This window comes from Xiphophorus maculatus, chromosome 10, assembly GCF_002775205.1.
Source record: "Xiphophorus maculatus strain JP 163 A chromosome 10, X_maculatus-5.0-male, whole genome shotgun sequence".
Classification (NCBI taxonomy): domain Eukaryota; kingdom Metazoa; phylum Chordata; class Actinopteri; order Cyprinodontiformes; family Poeciliidae; genus Xiphophorus; species Xiphophorus maculatus.
Window position 1 is genome coordinate 20822973 of NC_036452.1, and position 19193 is coordinate 20842165.

The window sequence follows — 19193 nt, forward strand, 5'->3', positions numbered from 1 at the left end:
ACTAGATAAGGTGAATCTTGAACAGTGGGGTAAGGCTGAAGCCTTGTCAAAGGTTCCTCCAAATGAATCACTTCAAGGGTATTACTATGGGAAGCTAGTGACCTGAGTTGCTCTAGGTACTGTAGATATTCTGTAGCACAAGGACATGAGGGGAAGACAATCTTAACATGAGGAAACCTTGACCTAATTCAGGTGACCGACGATGGCCAAAGAGAGTGAGTGACACTTGTATTTTTACACACCATTCTTTAGTCAATGAACACCGTAGAGAAAGGGGTGAAATAAAGAAGAAAGAGACCTATATTACTAATCTTTTCAAAGTAATGATATGCCTCTTATAACAGATCCCTGACTAAGGTGTCAATGAGAATTTTCTGAACCATCCGGCGCTTGAGACCTCTGCTCGTTCATGACGGCGATCCTCGCCCTGACGGAAGACAGAAGACCTTCAGTATCCCGTTCTATTAACTTCTCGCGTCCCTTTTCCCCTCTCTGAGTATCGCCGATACTCCCTATCATTTTGGGCACAAATAGGACTATAAATCTTTGATAAGACAACAGCTGCTGGTAATAATAGCTGCACTTTTGTGTTGCTAAGTTGAGATGAGTGCAGGACATTTTCCCATGAAGTTCTCCTCTGAGAGAGGTCACGGTGAGATATACCCGTCAACCGCTCTCCGCTCGAAAAGGCCTCCTTCGTATAAAGACAGGGGAGAAGAGGCTTTTTTCTAAAGCCCTCCATCCGAGTGCCAGTGCTGTTGGCCGACAGCGGTCCGCGCCGTCGTGTTCAGCACGTGCAAGGCCTGAATGGCACTTTAGGATAATTTCAGGGGAAGCAGGATGAATGTGAAGATACGCTCTGTTTGCATCGGTTCGATGCTGCATCTTGCGGTCGACTCGGCAAGAATCAGCTAACGGAAATATCTCAAGAATCTAAAAGAGAAGCATTTGGGCCCCTAGAGTCCAGGTACAGTATGCACTAAATTGACTTTTTCAGGTATATCTCAGCAAATTAGAACATTGCTAAAACGTTCCAATAATTCAAGACAAGAAATGATGTTTATATGTATATTCCAAGGGTTTGTTTCTGTTCAATTTGACCATTACGGCTCACAGCTAATGAAAACCCAAAATGTACTTGCTCAGGAAATGAAAATAGTACAGAAGATTAAAAAGGGGGGTTTTACGATAGAAATCCAGGCCTATTGTAAAGTATGTCAATGTATTATGCAGTATGTATTCTCAATATTTAGTCAGAATTCCTTTAGAAAGAATTAATTCACAGATGCGGTGTGGCACAGAGGTGATCAGCCGGTTTGGGGGTGAGCAGTTCCAGAAGCCATGTTGGCTTTGACAACATTTCACCTGCATTGTTGGTTTGAACGTCTCAGATCTGTAGCTTGACGTTAAAATATATGTTCTCTGTAAAGTTTAGCTCTCGCTGCTCAGTCAGTCAGCAGGTATTGGTACCTTTGGCAGAGCCGTCCAGGATCCAGTTCTGTCAGCACTTTGAATTGCCTTGTTGCTGAAAACGCACTATATAAATAAAATGACCTTACCTTCTGCCAGAAAATGTTAAAAACTCTACTATTTTTATTCAACAATCAGTCCTTTCGGAACTTTATCTTTATTGTCTTTTTACCTTTTAGACACATTCAATGTGTGTTAAAGACATCATTTGTTGATTGATCAGATGCACAGTGGGGCTCCAAACTGCAGCTTAAACAGGTATACAACATATCTGCACAATATGTCAATATGTCATATCGCAATTTTGCTTGGATTCAATATTTGACCAGTTTATAAATTAATTGCCGATTAGAACAGTGATTGTGGAGTTATGGTTTAATCAATGTTACCGCATTACTCTACAACTTTGTTGTCGTTTTAAGTTTTCCTAATATGATACAGTTACAGTAAAATAACTCACTGACACCATCTACTAATCAAAATATTGAACAATACATATAAGAATAGGTGTGCGTATTGTGATTTATATTGCAGTAACGTTTCTCCCTCCACTTAACTTTCCAATTTATAATAATATGCACTCTGCAGCAGTCTTCACCATGAAAGTATGAAATGTCATAGAATAACATTTCTGTGGCAAAAAAAAAGAAGTATTTCTATTGGTCCATATAAATTCCAGTTGATCGTGTGTGTGTGTGTGTGTGTGTGTGTGTGTGTGTGTGCGTGTGTGTGTGTGTGTGTGTGTGCGTGTGTGTGTGTGTGTGTGTGTGTGTGTGTGTGTGTGTGCGTGCGTGCGTGTGTGTGTGTGTGTGTGTGTGTGTGTGTGTGTGTGGCTTATTTGTACATTTTCATCAGCTGTAAGTAACCATAATCAAAAATGTTTCACCTAGTCGGAAGAACTTTTTTTTTAATTGAAAAAATTGTTTGGGTAAAAAAAACAAAACATTTTTTGATTCATTGAAATTCTGCTATCTCTGTCTTTTTTTTCTTTTTTTAAAATAATAATAATAATAATTTTAAAAATCTGTGTTTAGGATATTGGTGCAGGAAACCACTTTAAACGTGCAGAGCCAGTAGCTTCAAAGAAGCCATAGGCGGCTGGGGGGTGAGTGGGGAGGGGGGCAATTCATGACTCAAATCAGCAAAGTACCGCACACACCAACGCAAAAACGGTGACGCGTTCGGTGTTCCTAGTAATCTGTCTCCGACCATCATCAACCGCCCTCCTCTCCTCTCCTCTCCTCCTATCTCTCTGCGTCCCGCCGCTACTCCTCACTCTTCGCGGAGGTTCCGGTGCCAGGACACCGAGCGCACGGTTCCCTTCTATTTTTTTCCCCCTCACCACACAACCGGCGTTGCTTCACAATTTCAATCTCCAAGATTGGGACTTTTTCTTTTTTTTTGTTGTTGTTGTTGGGGGGGTGGGGTGGGGGGGGGGAAGATCAATGTATAAATAAAACAAAAGCAAATAAATAAAACAAAAATGACTTGAGAGATGTAACGTAAACGGCGGCTCTGGGAGAAGCTGCTGAACGCGCCGTGCGTAACAGTGCGGGGAAGCAGGTGGATGGAGAGGCTGGCGGGATGCGGCTTTCCGGCGGGTCGGAGCCCCGTTTGGGAGCGGCGGGACTCGGCGAGCTCTACCGCGGGACAACCCGGACGCGATACAGTGACGATGAAGCTTTCTGGTTTAAACGTAAGTCAAAAAAAAGGTGGGGGTGGGGTGGGGGGGACTGATATTTTGGACGCTGCGCTCTTGATCCATTTAGGCTCTAGTCAACTCATTAAACAACAATCGTGATCACTCATTCAGTTTCTTGAACTCACGTGAATACTGGAATTTCAATGTTAAAGATTTACATGTGAAGTTTTGCTTCTTCATTTTTTTTTTTTTTTTGGTAAGAAAACAATGGCAACAAGTGTAACCTTCAAAAAAAAATGAAGAAAAACTAACAGATGCAGGATTTTTTGTTTACTCCAAATACAAGTTTCATGCTATTTAAAGGACTACTTTGAAATTAAAGATTGTATTGCTGCTATCTCGACAGCTGAAAGTGAAGGATGACCAAATGTCCCGTTGAGCTGGACGTTCTTTTGCTTCCTGCAGCCTGCAGGTTAACTGTGAGGCTGTAACAAGCCGAGCTGCGAATGCTGCTGCTTCCTCCTCATCCTCATCGTTTCACGCACAGAGTGCAGAGCAAGCTCATTATTAGACCTTCTATTTGCAGCCAGAACAAAATAATAACTTGTCCTTTGTAATGACAGGAAACATATTACGCCAAATTGACTTTAACCCCTAGGAAAGTAATCATCACACCTTTCCAGAAATCCTAAACCTGTCCTGCCTCTGACTCACTCCTTCATCCTCCCAGACATCCGTCATGCCGAGCTCTCCGGTATCTGTAGGGAAACGAATGCAATTCCTTACATGAAACTTAACCACAGCGGCTTTCAAAAAGAGTAAGATATAATAGTAAAATATTACATTTGAATTCAGAAACTATTCCCCCCTCCCAACTTCTTTTCTTGGTGTTCTCACTGACTGAATCATTTCTGGCCCCCCGCTGCTTTTTCCCCCCGCAGCATTCACAGATGTCACAGTCAATTGGCAGGGAGATTTTCAGAGGAAAAAAAATAATTCATCTTAGCTTCACCCTTCTTTTGAGTTTTTAATTGAGAAAATAGCGTGGACCTTTGCATTCTAATGCTGCTGGTGCCGTTTAAATTCTGCTCTGAATCTTTGCTTTGAGCAGTTAAATCTACAGCTGATGTTGTTAAACTTGGTTGTGAAGCAGCGGTTTGGTTGCGGCCCGGCGAGGTTTCAGTAAGTGTGTTTTTAAAGCTGCTCAAAATCCTTTGAATGAGACGACGGACCGAGTGCTGCGCTGACAGCAGGTTTCTCTGGCTGTATGGAAAACAGAGTAACGCAACCCCCCTTCCCCACCTGTTGCTGCACACTGTTCAGTTCAAACCTGGCTGAGTGGAAATATACATAAAACACTTCATATAGATTAACCAAACAACGACTTATGTTTTAAAGCCTTTATATGACAGATGGTTGTCCCTTGTTCAATATTAAACTATGCTTTGGAGCTAGGGGTGCAGCGATTGCAGTTTTCTGGCCGATCATTGGTTACCGATTTCTAAACACCCTGACCTGCTGACGGAGATTTTGTCTGATACTGATGTTTTTGCCTGAAATGTCGCAAGAAAGTTGCTGACCCGGTAACAGCGGGGTGACTATTGTTAACCGTGAACGTGCAGACGTGGTCAAACCTCTGTCACCGCAGAGCAAAAGAGGACAGTGTTTGATTTTTAGAGCATTGACAAGGTAGATAAGATCAGCTTCACATGAAAGTATGGGCCAATCACAGAGCCTCCAAAATTAAGGAAATCGGGGCCGATTCATCGGTGCACCCCTAACTCTTATTAAAATGCTATTTTAAAATTATTCTGGTCTACCTATCGGTGGTTTCTCTGTAACGCAGTTGACTGCAGGCTAGTTGCTAAGCCAATATTAGCTTGTTACATTCACAGCGTTACACTGTAAAAGCAAAATGGTAAAAAGGATTTTTCGCAATAAGTATGAAAAAACTGCCACATTTATGATGTTTACTGTTATTCTTAATAGTGTTAGGATTATCATAATTGTAATATGACAATTCTTACATTATAATAATTTGATTATTTCGGTAGCAGCAGGATCAATTGTCGTGTTTCTGTTTAAAATCAAAGCAATGACGTCACGTTGCCATCTGACAACCATACGGGTTTAGTAAAGTGGGAATTGGAATAAAAACGACTGAATTTCTTGCTTCGTGATTACATTTATCTGTCCTAATATGTCCAAAATGGAAAAAGAAGGGGCAGTTTTCTGGCAGTTTTCAGACTTTTAACGGATGAATAAGAGCCTTTAAAGAAAAAGTTTGGGTTTTTTTTTGGTTAAATCCTCAGTTTGTTTTTAATCTTCACTCAGATCGTTTCAGACACAAAAACCATTACTCCAAAAATCAACTCTGAGAGCTGAGCTCATGGAGTCTGTCCCCGTCGAGACAGTCGCAGTCACCGCAGGGGGGGCGGGTAGTGAGTGATCCTGCCACAGTGTCAGAGCTGTTTGTCCCAGAGATCAATTGAATAAACATTCGACTCTGGCAGCGCGGTGCCCTCATCGTTCTCTTTTGCTCAGGCGAATGTATGAATGTATGCATCTGCGCAGGAGGCAGAACACACACACACCCCACACGATCGAAAACATATACACACAAACTTGGCGGAATACTCGATATGAGTTCTGTGCTAGAAAGTGAGAGGAAAATAGAAAGCCCATTGGGGACTGAGCAAAAAATGTGTACGTGCCACTAAAAGAAAAAAAACAAAACAATCCTGTGTGCTTATTCAGGATGTTGTTCAGTCTGTGTCCTTGTGGCTGTTCTGTTACAAACCCCGAAGTGCTTACCACCACCCCTCATGTTTGCACTCCCCCACTATCTCTCAAATGCAGAAGAAAATGGCCAAAAGTTATTTTTACTGCATGTCTTATGAAAACCGGAATGGTCCGTCGCCTTGTTGATGCGACTGTCTGCCAAAAGCTTGCTGGGAGTCGCAACAACGCTGCGATTACAGATGATGGAAGAAAACAAACTGAACATATAGAGGCACAATATCGAGAAAGGGCATATTAAACGTTACCGAGGGTGAACATGCACAGCCGGTTTCGTAAAGTCACGCTGTAACTGTTGCCATGGTTATTGCTGAAGTGTCATTATTACTGGTCAAAGGATGTATACTCTTAATGTTTTTTTTATTGCTTTTCTCTCTCCATAGATTGACTTTGATCTGCTTTACTTCCACTGTACCGCTGGAATGTGATCATTGTGGCTCCTTGAACATAAAAGACCCTGGTCACCCCAGTCCCCAGATCCCCAAACTCTTAGACTACAAAGTTTCCACTTGCCTCTAGCCTTGGCTGCTGTTTCTTTACCCCAGTTTAAAACCTTAATGAATCCTTTTAACCTTATTATTATTCAGTGAAATCAGTGCTTTGAGGCAGTGAAGTAAAACCCATTACCATTCTCCTTTTATGACTCCAGTCTTTCATACCAACTTCATCTTAAACCCATAAGACCCTTCTGATTCAAGTCTTTGAGTCATGGCCTTGGATGTGTGGCCCTACATCCCACCGTCCCCCAACATCACCATCCCCGAGCCCCTCCTGTACGACGCCTACAACCAAGAGAATGACTCGGACCCGAGCGGCAACTTCTCAGACACCAGAGTGCTCCATCAGGACAAGACCAGCTCGGTCGTCCTCACCTTCATCCACTTTATGGTGTGCGCCGTGGGGTTATGCGGCAACACCTTGGTGATCTACGTGATCCTGCGCTACGCCAAGATGAAGACGGTGACCAACATCTACATCCTGAACCTGGCGGTGGCGGACGTCCTGTGCATGATGAGCCTGCCGTTCATCGCCCTGCAGCTGGCGCTGGTCCGCTGGCCCTTTGGAGAGGCTCTGTGCCGGGTGATCATGACCGTAGGTGGGTGGAAAGCAGAAGGCTGATGAGTCATTGTGGACAGCGGCAGCAGCTTTTAATAGATGAAGGAGGACTTTTAGGTTTCCCAACTGAGAAATTATCCCCGAGTCGTTATCTGGCATAGTCACTATAAAACAAACTGTCAATCCATTTAGCCAGAGCTAACAATTATGTCTCTGTATTGCAGAATCTGTTGGAGAGTGTTGTTCTACGAGTTATGAAAAAGTTCTATTGTTTGAGCAACGCAGGTGTTGACAATTTAATCATAGGCCCTTGTCTATAGCAGCTTTTCATACTGACTCTTCTAGAAAATGTTAAATACAAGTTTCCAATATCTTGAATGAATTATTTAAAGGGGCAGTATTATTTAAAATGCATTTGTTTTAGCTTTTCATTATGTTATGTTATTCCCTCATCAAAAATATAGCCTCAGTGTTACCTTGATTCTTTCATGCATATTTGAGAAATCCTTTCATTTCTCCTGTTTAATGTAGAATTAGACCGTCACATTTTTAGGACAGGATTAAACGCTGTCCAGACTCTTACAAAACTTTGAAAGAGGACTTTAAAAGTGAACCCTAATTTACCACCAACCAGAATCTACCAAGCAGACGCTAACTTTAGCATCATTACCCACTAAGAATAAGTTAATTTCTCTATTCTTACAGTCCTTTCAAGGCATTAGTATCTTGTCTTTACAAGTTCAGTTTACTATCAAATACCTCAGTTTTCAAGGTCAAGGAAAAACTATTTCATAACAATGGAAAACTGGAGGATAAATAGCTAAGATAAGAGATAATAGATCTAAAAATGAGCTATAAAATGGCTTTAGGATAATTGTAATAACTATCCTAAATTCATAATATAGGATAGTCCTATGGTTGAGATAGATATCAATTTTAATTTTACAGATCTTTTTTATTACCTTCTTTGGGACATCTAATTTTCCTCTGATGAGCCTCTTCTCGTTCCTCCACCAGATTCTCTCAATCAGTTCACCAGCATCTTCTGTCTCATGGTGATGAGCATTGATCGCTACCTGGCCGTGGTTCACCCCATTCGGTCCACCAAATGGCGGAAGCCCCGTATTGCCAAACTAATCAACGTCACAGTGTGGGGCATCTCACTGATAGTCAACCTACCAACTATGATCTTCAGCGGCCTGAACCAATTGCCGGTGTGCGGGATAGTGTGGCCCGAGCCCCAGGACCTCTACTACAAGATCTTCATTTTCTATACCTTCTCCATTGGATTTTTCATGCCACTAGCAGTGATATGTCTGTGCTACCTGCTCATAATAATCAAGGTGAGGCACTGACAGTGCAAGTGCAAGATTTAATTTGTTTTTGTTCTGGACGAAACAAGCTGGACAAAAACGGCGCAAAAATGTTTTTATCAACATTTCTTTTTGAAACCAGTTCATATGGAATTAGCTTGGTAAATTAGCGAAGTTCTACTCAAACTGGACAAAGAACTATACCAAAAGTTTTCTACAATGGAAAACTTCGAACTAGAACATTGTGATGTTTCAACCATCCAGTTCATGTAGTTTTTTAAGACTATATTTAGCTGCTAACTCAATTTTCAGTTGTCTTAATTTCTTTTCAGGACAGGTAACTGTGCAAAAATATTTCAATAATGAAAATGACATAACATAAAGGGAGTGAAATCAAAATGATCATGACCACTGGTTATTAAACAACTAGCTGTTATCAGTGGTTTTCTGAGAATCAATCAACTGGAAACAGTCCAGAGCCCTATATGATTGGGAATCGGATCTTGTTTGTCTGAACAGTAAATGTTTACTTGTGCTTGATTGGTTTACTCAAAACCAATCAATTTCACAACTTCATTGGATATTAGCTAGCTAACATATTAGATGTTTGCAGTTCCTTTCTGATCAAGCAGGATAGGAAACAATTTAAGAAGGGAAATCTTTGTTTTCATATTGCTCATTGGTTCTTTCAGTACATTTTGTAATTGTAGAACATATCCTTGAACGAAGATTGAGATTGTGAAAAAGCTGTGTCCAGTGCTTTAGAAAAAGAGAAAAAAAACTATCTTTACTAGTGGAGTTTTCTTTTCAGCATTTTAAAATTATATTCCCACAAAATGTTTTTTTCGGACTACTTTAGTTGAGCCAGACAATAGGACTGATTGAGTAGAACTCAGAGGGACTGTATTGGACTGGATGTTTGAGGAGGATTTAAACTGGCAGTGTTTGGGTTTTTTGGATTGTGAGTGCCCCTAAGATAACTTTATCTATAAATTGGTGCCATAAAAGTAAATCTAACTCTGATGAATGAATGACTAGAAATCCTAACCTTTGTATTTCAGAATTAGGCGCTGTATTAGAAAGTGCATTACTGTGCTGTCTTTGTAGCAGTTTTAATTTGCTTTAGGTCTTAAATGAATAATTTAATTCCTTTTTATACAGAAGTTTCTCAAAGTATTCAAACCCATTGAAAATTTTTTTGATATTGTCACACACCTGACCATAAAGTTTTTCATAGGGATTTAGACCAATGCAAATGCAGCTGATAATTGCAAAGTAGGAGAAATATGTTTTATAAAAACCCAAATAAACATTACCATCCCACAAAAATACATAGAACTTTTTTTGTAAGACACCGTATTTGTTGCCATTTTACACAATATCCTAACTTTACCAGCTACAATAACTCTTTAAAGAAGAATGTGGAATTAATATGAGCAACAGCAACACTTAATTTCTCTTTGGGATCGATTAAGTATTTTTGAATTGAATTAATGTTTCCGTCGGTGGATTCGCTTTGTATTTTGGATGCCTTAAACCACTTTCCGGTCTCTTCACCAGGTGAAATCGTCCGGAATACGAGTGTGTTCCTCCAAGCGGAAGCGTTCCGAGCGCAAGGTGACGCGGATGGTGTCCATTGTGGTCGTGGTGTTCGTCCTCTGCTGGCTGCCTTTCTACATTTTCAACGTCACCTCCGTCACCAGCTCCATAACGCCCACCTCAGCAGTGAAGACTTCGTTCGACTTCGTGGTGGCGCTGGGCTACGCCAACAGCTGCGCCAACCCCATCCTGTACGCCTTCCTGTCCGACAACTTCAAGAAGAGCTTTCAGAATGTTCTGTGCCTGAAGAAGGTGGCAGGCCTGGACGAGATAGAGCGCAGCGACAGCCGGGCGGACCGGAGCCGGATGGTTAACGAAGCCATGCTCGTCAACGCCAACCTGGAGACCCATAACTCCGCCCTGCTCAACGGCGAGCTGCAGACGAGCATCTGATTGGCGAGGGAGCGGTGACGACGTCCAAGGAGGCGAAGAAAGCAATGGGGCTGCTGCCCGTTCAGATCGCAAGGCCATGACAATGATGCAACGGCAGCTCATGGACCCATGAGCAAAGTCTGAGAGAAAAATAAACAGTTTCTTGAGGGGTTCGTAGAGTTCACAGAAAGTGCACTGGCTCCATTTATAGACTCCTGACGATGGGGTAAATGAGGGAACCTGTTTACCTTCAAATTGACCGAGAGTATGAGAGATTTATTTTGGTTGAAATGAGTGCTTGTGGTGCCTGTCAGTTTCACTCTTCAAAGATCCAAGCAAGCGGTAAGATGAGATAGACCGCTGCGGACATGGAGTGAAGAAATACAAGAGCAACATTGCCCTGTATCGGCTGGAGAGTAGTCCGAATTAGATCGACAACCTCTATTGAATCACCTTCGCAAAGACAGAAACAACAAAGGAATACTCATATTTTCTGTAGCCTTTTAGTTGCAAGAGACTGAAACCGCCGCCACAGACAACAAGTGTAACTGTATATTTTATTCACGTCAGCTTATTAGTTTGGTTGCTTATAACCGAAAGGGGGAACAAAGAGGTATCCTTTTATCTACTGATGGATTCTGTTCTCGTTTGTCTGGCTTTTATCTTCACGGAAGGAGTAGCGGCGACCCATAAGCACCAATTCAACATCTCGGATTAATGATCAAGGATGGGAAATCACAGTCTAACCTTGCTTCTCCAAAACAACTTGACTTTGTACATAGCAAACAGATTTCGAGGAAACTTTGCAACAAAGGGATTGCTTCATGTGTGTCAAGAATTTAATGGATTTTGATGGCAAGGCAAACTTCTACATATTCTTGCCAACCGAAGTCGGTGATATGTACAGTACAGGTCTACTTGATCCTGACTTTTACCGGAGTCATCACTTGCACCGCTGCAAAGGGTCCTACATCTATTTGTACAGTGTTGTGTTTTGACAAGCTCGCTGCTTTGTGGTAAAACGTGACCCTCTGACTCCCGTTTGGTTTGGTCAGCCTATGTATGAGAGGGTGGCCAAATATCCCAGAAGGCAGAAAAATGCGTCACGCGTTTGAACAAGGGGGAGAGAAACAATGAAACACACGCAGAGTAGGACAAAGGGAGGAATACGTGCGTGATGAAGATAAAGTTTAAAAAGGCTGTGGTGGGATGTATGAATCAAAGAGAATAGCAGAAAGTAAGGTCCTTGAATATGTGGGTGAGTGAGTAAGGCTGGATAAAAAACAGAGCTGCTAGCTCTTGAATAAGCGTGAAGAACAAGCATTATGTAACACATACATACATACATACATACATACATACATACACACATACATACATACATACATTCATTTCAATACGTTAGAATATTATTGGAAAGTTAATTTATTCCAAAGTCAAAAGACAAATCCATATATAAATTGATCAATTTTGATAATTTATGGCTTACAGCTAAAGAAAACCCCAGATTTTGTTGTTCAAAAAATAAATATGAGACATATTATATAAAACCATAAGTACTTTAGGGAAAGGGGCTCCCCTGAATGAATGAATCTATCAGTATGGCATGGTATGGAAGTAATGGCTCCTTTTAGATCTTAAGAAAGGCAAGGCCGCCTTACGGGTGTTTTCACACCTGATGGAAGGTAGGCTCTATTTGCAGTAGTTCTCCTAGAGCCATCTGATTTGTGTGGTTCAGGAATGATTTGACATGAGAGATATGACTTGTACTCCATATCCTAGGTACATCCTTATGTGTCAGCTCCTGAAGCTCTGAATCCATCCACAAATGTCTTTAAGCTTTGCTTTACAGTCCCCTAAAGGCAGTGTGTACATCTGTCTTTCACAGATTTCCTCTCCACTCAAAACGCCGTTGACATGCTTGTTTAGAATACTCTGCCAGGTTGTTTACCTTTTGAGGCTCCCTGTAAAGGGCATCGATGACTTTCAGCTTCACATCAGTCAAGTCAGCAGTCTCTCGCACGATAGTGAAGGCGTTTGCGCCACATTATTTTGCTAAAGATCATTTTCTTGCTTTCATAACTTGATATTTTCATATCGAGTTTTCATCAGGTGTAAACCATAATCAACAAAATTAACAGAATCAAACTTGACTTGAGGTTTTTTTAGCACTCTGAGTTTAATGTAATGTATTTGACTTTCTTAAATTGGCATTAACATTTTAGTATTCGGAATCATTCAATTGTCCCTGTACATTCTGGGTGCTGCCTGTCTGGTGATTAGCATTGCCTCCATACGCCGTTTCCTCTATTGCACCTCATTAGTCTCGGTATTCTGTTTTTCATTTGTCACAAAACCCAGAAAATATTTGCATACATTACCCTTGGGGTAAACGTGACCCTCAACAAAAGAAAGAGTGCGAATGAGAGGATTTCTACACAATTGGAATGAGTCATCCAAGATGGCCGGAGGTGAGCAGAACCGAACTGTAATCCTGGAAGGTTCAAGGTGACGATGAGAAGGATTGATCCTACAAAATCCGTGTCGCACTCAAACATGAGTGTGCAATCCTGAGCGTGGTTGGATGCCCAACTGGAAATGAGCAGAAAGAAATGTGAATAGAGTTAATATAGTGGAAAACAATATGTACACATAAAAATGATATGCCACTTGATCCGAAGCAAGAAAAGCAGATGCAAAAGTTTCAGCTGTTTCCATAGGATGTCAGTTATATCTTCACTCTTCGCCAACAAATTCAATATCAGTGTCTTGTACTAAAAATCAAGACATAAATGGTTTCTATTGTAGAAGTTTGTCACGGTATCAACTATCAAAGACGCCTTTAAAACAGAAGGTAGTTCTCTCTACATCAGCTGATTTTAGTCATGGTGGTTCCGGTTGATTCTACAGTATGCATTCTCATTAGAACATGAGATTAGCTATCATTACACAAGTGCCCCCAAGCCAAGGTTTGTTTTGTACATACTTGTTGTTAGAATTGAATAATCCGCCAGTCTTAGCTGGAATTGGGTCATTGGTTCCAGAGGGAACCAATGGTTGTGTAGAGTTACAGTTTATTCCAAAATTGTTTATACTGCTTTTTATTTATTAATTCAACCAAGTTTGTTTGACAAGAAATGACACAGGCCTTTCTCAAACGATAAAATAATTATTACTTCTGAACAAATATAAAACATTTTAATTGCATTAGTGCAGTCAAACCCTTCTTGTAACTGTTTTTCTTTTTATGTCCTCAGTGGTATTTTTTTTCTTGGTTTATTTATTTAGTGTTGAGCACCAAGTCCTTGAGGCTGGAAGGCCTCCTTGAAATCACCCTGATCTTTAGCTCTGTCCACAGATTCTGTCAGTCAGATGTTGGTACTTTGGCCACTACAAAAAGCTAACATGGCCTAATCCACACCAACATCTGCTGCCACTGCCAAACAGTTTAAAAAGCTAATATATTCTTGTATAATTACAACTAGTTTATTGTTAGCATATCAATTATTTCTTCACTTTTACATACTAAATTCAGCAGTGAACTTGATCCATTTGCTCTATTTGTCTATCTGGGGTTGGGCGATAATCTCCCTTAAAAAAAAGAGAGAAAAGAAACGAAGAACAACTGAGGTCATGTGTCAGGTTGACTTGACAAAAATGCTACTTGAGCAACACAAAACATTACGGTTCTATAAAAATCGTCAGACCACCAGCTAATAATGTTAACAGCTAGCCAAACGGACCACCTGTCTTAGCAGATTGTAGCTACTTCAAACAACTGGAATTGAAGATATAAGCCTGCTACAAAACTTGGAATAAAAGTCACTTTACTCTTGGAGGACTGACGAATCGCAGCTAATGAGGCAGAGTTATGAAACGTTTGTGCTACTACGCTAACTATAGTTCCACAAAACTCACTTAGCTGACAAAACAGCGACAAACTTAACTGCATAATTGTGAAAGTCTAGATTATTAATCTGCTCTACAGATTTGTATTCCATAAATGTAGACATTTTCAGTGTCTAGACTTGTTTTTAAATTGGGAAACCCATTTGACTAACCATTAGCCTTCCTTCTCTCTGGGGATTTATCAGCATTTTTACAAACTCACTGCTATATGAGTCCTATGTGGTCCATATAGTTGAACCCCTACTGATAGTTTAATTTAAATTGACTTTTGATTAAAAAGGCTGAAGGAGTCCTATGACATACCGGCATTCAGCTGGCCTACATGTAAGCCGAGAAAACAAAATTCAGTTTGCCCTTTTGACATTTGCCTTAGTTTTATTTCCTATGCATCTCATTCTGCAGAGTATAATAAGTTAGAGGCAATTATTAGAATGTTTGAGACATCCTAGGGTTTATGTATTAGACTTAACATATATGCTAAAGAATGCTAGTGCATTTATGAGTGTTAGCAGTGAGCTCAGAACAAAAATTAGACAACTTCTTAGCCTGGTTAGGTTTACAGCTAAGCTAAAATTTTACACTATACCACTATCTCCTACGCCTCATATTTATTCCCATTTTCATTTTGAAGTCGAGATGTTTCATCCATAAATCTTGACTCACGGCTGCTTAAATTCGGCACATTTTTAATTTGAGTTAAAAATAATTCTGGATTACTACGTGATTACAACCTTACAGAAAAAGATGTGTATAAAGGTACACAGGTTTTTTTTTTTTGGTATTCTGTGCACAGCATACATTATACAGAACTGGGCTGAGATTACATAACAGGGAGCGGAACCTTTTTCCGGATTTTTTTTTAGTTGCTTTTTACCGCGAGCAATCCTCTTAATAGTTAATTTGGTCTACATCCGTAGCAGTTGTTAGACCTTTCCCTAAAATAATCAAGTTTTAATTGAGCCACAATTGTAGCTGGAAAATTATATCTGCTCAGCAGGGGAAGATTCATCAAAAGATTAAAAAAATAATTGAAATTCTTTGTTGTTTAACGCTTCATTCATGTTGACAGAATGAGTCCACGAACCAAGCATACACATACAGGGTGATTTTTTTTCTTTCTTTTTCCAATCGTTGGGGTGGAGACGCTTCCCAAAAGCACCTCAATGATGGTGTCACAGCTGGGTGGCTGAGAGATTTGTCAGATGTCTCAGACGCCAGCAGCAACAAAGTCGTTAACCATATGCTTCGCAAATAAATCCTCTCAGAAACCATCGACCTGTGTGATCAGAACAGATAAGAAGCACAGATACGTTTCTTTCTGCATTTATATTCATTAATTCTCTCTATTTCTTTTACATTACACCAACAAACCTAATAAGCTGAATGGGGATTTCTGTGATAAGCCAACAGAAATAGCACATAGATGTAAAATGGAAGGAAAATGTTGATTTTCTTTTTTTGTTTTCACAAATAAACATCTGAAAAGTGTGGTGTGCATTTTTATTCAACCCTCCTTTGTAGAGGTACTGAGCAGAACCACCTTTTCTGGATTTGCAGCTCCAATCTCAAAGTTTCCCAACCATTATTTGAGGAACAGCTCTAGCTCAGTCAAATCAAATGTAAAGCAAAGGCTGAACATTTGCAAAGGCTGAACATTTGCTTAAAATTTAAGACTTAAATTTTAAGTCAAAATTTAGGATTTTGACTTAAATTCAGCTATGGGCTTTGACTTGACTGTTCTAATACATTAATATGAATGACCTAAACCAGTCCAAAGTATCTCTGAATGTTGGTTTGTACCTTTGTACCTGTCTCAAGTCTTTTACCATCAATCTTTCTATCAACTAAAAAGAATCTCACCACATCATGATGCTGGCATGTCACTCAGGAAGTTACATTTTGACCTCATCTGACCAGAATACACATTTTTGTAATGTTCCATACGAGGCTTGGGGCAAACTGTAACCCCAAATTTGTTTCAAACCGCTTCAGGTTTTCTTTTGTCTAGTGTGGTGCACTAATGCCTAATGACGCAAATTTTACACAATTCCTCTCCTGCCATCTAATTATGCCTAATTTCCCTAAATTACATACCAAATACCTATATTTCTTTCAGTTATACATGGTATATTCAAACAATTTCCACTAAATGCAGCATCTGGTTGGCAGCAAAAACAGTGGTAATGTATTTTTTATATAACTGTAAGTAAATTCAGGCAAGCATGGCATTTATGGAGGAATGGAAATTCCTTAATGAATTAATTCCTGAATGAATTTGTGGCTTTTCTTCCACTCCATGTGGAAAAAAGCCACATTGTTGAAGGTTGGCTCTTTCCATTTTTGAACATAAATCTGTGGGATGTTCAGTTTTGAACATCCGACTGTTTGAACTGTAGGGTGCAAAGAGTGGGATGTGGGATGTTTGAACATCCCACAGTTTATAAATTTACCCTGGCTTTTCTTCGGCGGTAACAGAGTGAAGGGGGCTGAATAGAAATTCACATCACAATTCAGGTTTTAAGTCATAACATTTTTCCGTGTGAAGGTTTTGTGTTTTTCTGTGTATCCCAGTGAACGTGATAGAAAGTTTATAAAAACCCACAATCAGTAATTAAACATATCTTTTTCTTTTTTTTTTTGATTTTTCTGCACTGATGAACTCTGGGTTTCTTTCAGTTTCTCTTATAGTCAGTATTTTAGCTTCCTCAGTGTTACAGTGCAGAATTCTCCATCATGTACTTGGCTTCTTCTTTCATTTGTAAGTACAACTGATAAGGTGACCTTATACACTATTCACTGTGTGAAATATTAATCATACAGGTGAGAAAACAAAGGATGCGATTCATACATCTCCACCCGCCATGTAGATGATGTATAAAAATGGAGCCTTTAGCTGTTTAACAGATGTTGATAAAAGAGAGTTTGTGCCAAAGCCAGCGCAAATGTAGCGCTAAAAGCACCAATGGCTGCAATGGGGAAGTCTTTACTAGCTGCTTTCTTTATCATGTTGTGAAACCAAAACTTTTGTTTTCCACCCTCAACATTATGTTCTGTAGAAACACTATTAGGATCAGGTAGGTTAGGATTCACCAAACGTTTTGAGTGAGATGGATACACAATCACCAAATGTAAAAAAAAAAAAAGACTAAAAAAAAAGATTTGTCCAGGTTTATGTCCTGCAAATGTATATTGTACAGATGAGAGGAGGTTTTTCCCAGGTGAACATAAGTTAATTTGTGAAGGGCTATTCCATGCACTCCAGAGGATGCATCGTTCAGTATAAACTGTGTATTTGTCCTATCATCTGCTTGACCTTGCATGGAGGAAGGCTGGTTACCGCTACCGTCCGTTTCAACTCTCCAATTGAGAGCGGAGTTACACACATTACCTTTCAACAGGGATTCTCTCTCAGAAAGTGTGGAGTTCTGTAAAAGTTCAGGACATTTGAACTCTTAAAATCTTTCCTGTAATAGAACAGAATTTCTTGGCTCCTTCATGTAAGCCCAGATTAGTTGATTGCAGAGGCTAAAGCTAACGGCTAGTCCAGTGTAAAACAAGGCCATAGCGGTAGGGGCAAATTCTATTTACATAGAAGCTGATTTTTACCACAGGAAATGGAGGTTGGCTGCTGTGCGCCACCAATAATCCGCCTGTCTGAAACAAGTACTGAAAGCGTGAGCGGACCATTCCAAGTGTTTCAGGTCAAAACAAACAGCTTTTAATTACATTATTATATTAACAGTAATACTTTTTTTTTTGGCTTTATTTTTGTATCAGACTGGACTGAATGATTTACATGTTTTAAGTGTTTCACACTGGAAGGGCTTCGGAGGTGGACATCCTCCAAGCTCCATTTTCCAAGAAAATAAACTTTGTCAGTTGCTGCTGACAAAGTTGGAATGGAAGGGAAACCCAACAACTTTCCATGGCGAACATCACAATTCACGAAACATAGTGTTCACAGGAACGATATTTGTTGTTGTTTTCGAGATCGGAGAAGGTAGAATTATATTCTTTTACCTTCAGCCTCTGGAACCACAGAATTTGGATTTGTACTAAATGAAGACTCAAGTTTTTTGTTTGTTTGGTTTTTTTTTAACTGCAGGAAAGATGTTAATGGATTTTACCTTTTAAACACAACTCCACCTCAAACGTCCTGACCTGTCACTTGAGCCATTGCCTCGCATTTTAGAACTGGTACAATCTTGTAGCTTTTAAAACAACAACCTTCAGCATCAGGCGAGTGGCTCCAGAGTGTTTGTTTCCAGTGGTGTACAGCTGTGGATATGTACTTTTTTAATCGTGCTGTTACTTTTTTTTCTATGTGCCTTGACACTTCATACTGTCTAAAACTCATGTGATGACGGCATTGCAGAGCGGACTTTTCCTCAAAAAAATCTAACCGACCAAAGGTCTTTGTACTCTACAGACAGGTTGGCAATGTAACCGTAACAGAGAACGGATATCTCCTTTTGTTAATATTATATACCCAGCTTACACTTATGTTTGTCAAAAAGCCGATGTTTATTTGTGACTCTTTATTGTCCCATATGGTATATTATAATGTGATCAACGATTGTAACGGACGGGTCAATGTTCTTGTCTCTGCAATTAAAACGCAGCCCATGGTCTAGCTAGCGTGTTTGTGCATCTGTGTGGATAAATGTTGTTTTTTGTGATTACTTTGGCTTTTCTTAGAATGTTTCAGCAACAGTGGCTTGAGGGGCCCTCTGGGAATAAAGTCCCTGGTGGAATTTTAAGTTTCCTCTTGAACAAATAAAAACATTAAGCAGATAACCTCCCCCACCCGATGTGGGACCGGGTGAGGGCCGGGAATTCCTCAAGGGGCTCCAAAGATTGACATGATCTAAAGAAAATCCACAAATGGAATGGAGGGAAAACACTGAAAGGGGAAAAAACTCAGAGCTGGACAGAGCTGGGTTCTTTCAGCAGAGAGGTCAGTGAACTGTGTACACAGAGGCTCGTCACATATTCAAAATGCTGCAGCAGATTTAGTTTCAGGTTAACACAAA

The 19193-nt window shown here is 40.1% G+C and overlaps 1 protein-coding gene across 1 annotated transcript; it reads left to right on the forward strand.

Annotated features, from left to right (window-relative positions):
• The first annotated feature begins 2912 nt into the window (after positions 1-2912).
• Positions 2913-18810, forward strand: LOC102217366 (somatostatin receptor type 2-like). The gene is made up of 4 exons (XM_005807343.2): positions 2913-3166; positions 6295-7007; positions 7985-8310; positions 9841-18810. Exons 2-4 carry the CDS (start codon positions 6620-6622, stop codon positions 10270-10272), a joined length of 1146 nt encoding a protein of 381 aa, XP_005807400.1. The 5' UTR covers positions 2913-3166; positions 6295-6619; the 3' UTR covers positions 10273-18810.
• The last annotated feature ends 383 nt before the right edge of the window (positions 18811-19193 follow it).

Excerpts from the sequence above, each read along its gene's own strand:
- LOC102217366 (XM_005807343.2), top strand. The coding sequence starts at position 6,620 with ATGGCCTTGGATGTGTGGCCCTACATCCCACCGTCCCCCAACATCACC. Across the intron at positions 7,008-7,984 it reads CCGGGTGATCATGACCGTAG|ATTCTCTCAATCAGTTCACC; the intron begins GTGGGTGGAAAG and ends TTCCTCCACCAG. Across the intron at positions 8,311-9,840 it reads ACCTGCTCATAATAATCAAG|GTGAAATCGTCCGGAATACG; the intron begins GTGAGGCACTGA and ends TCTCTTCACCAG.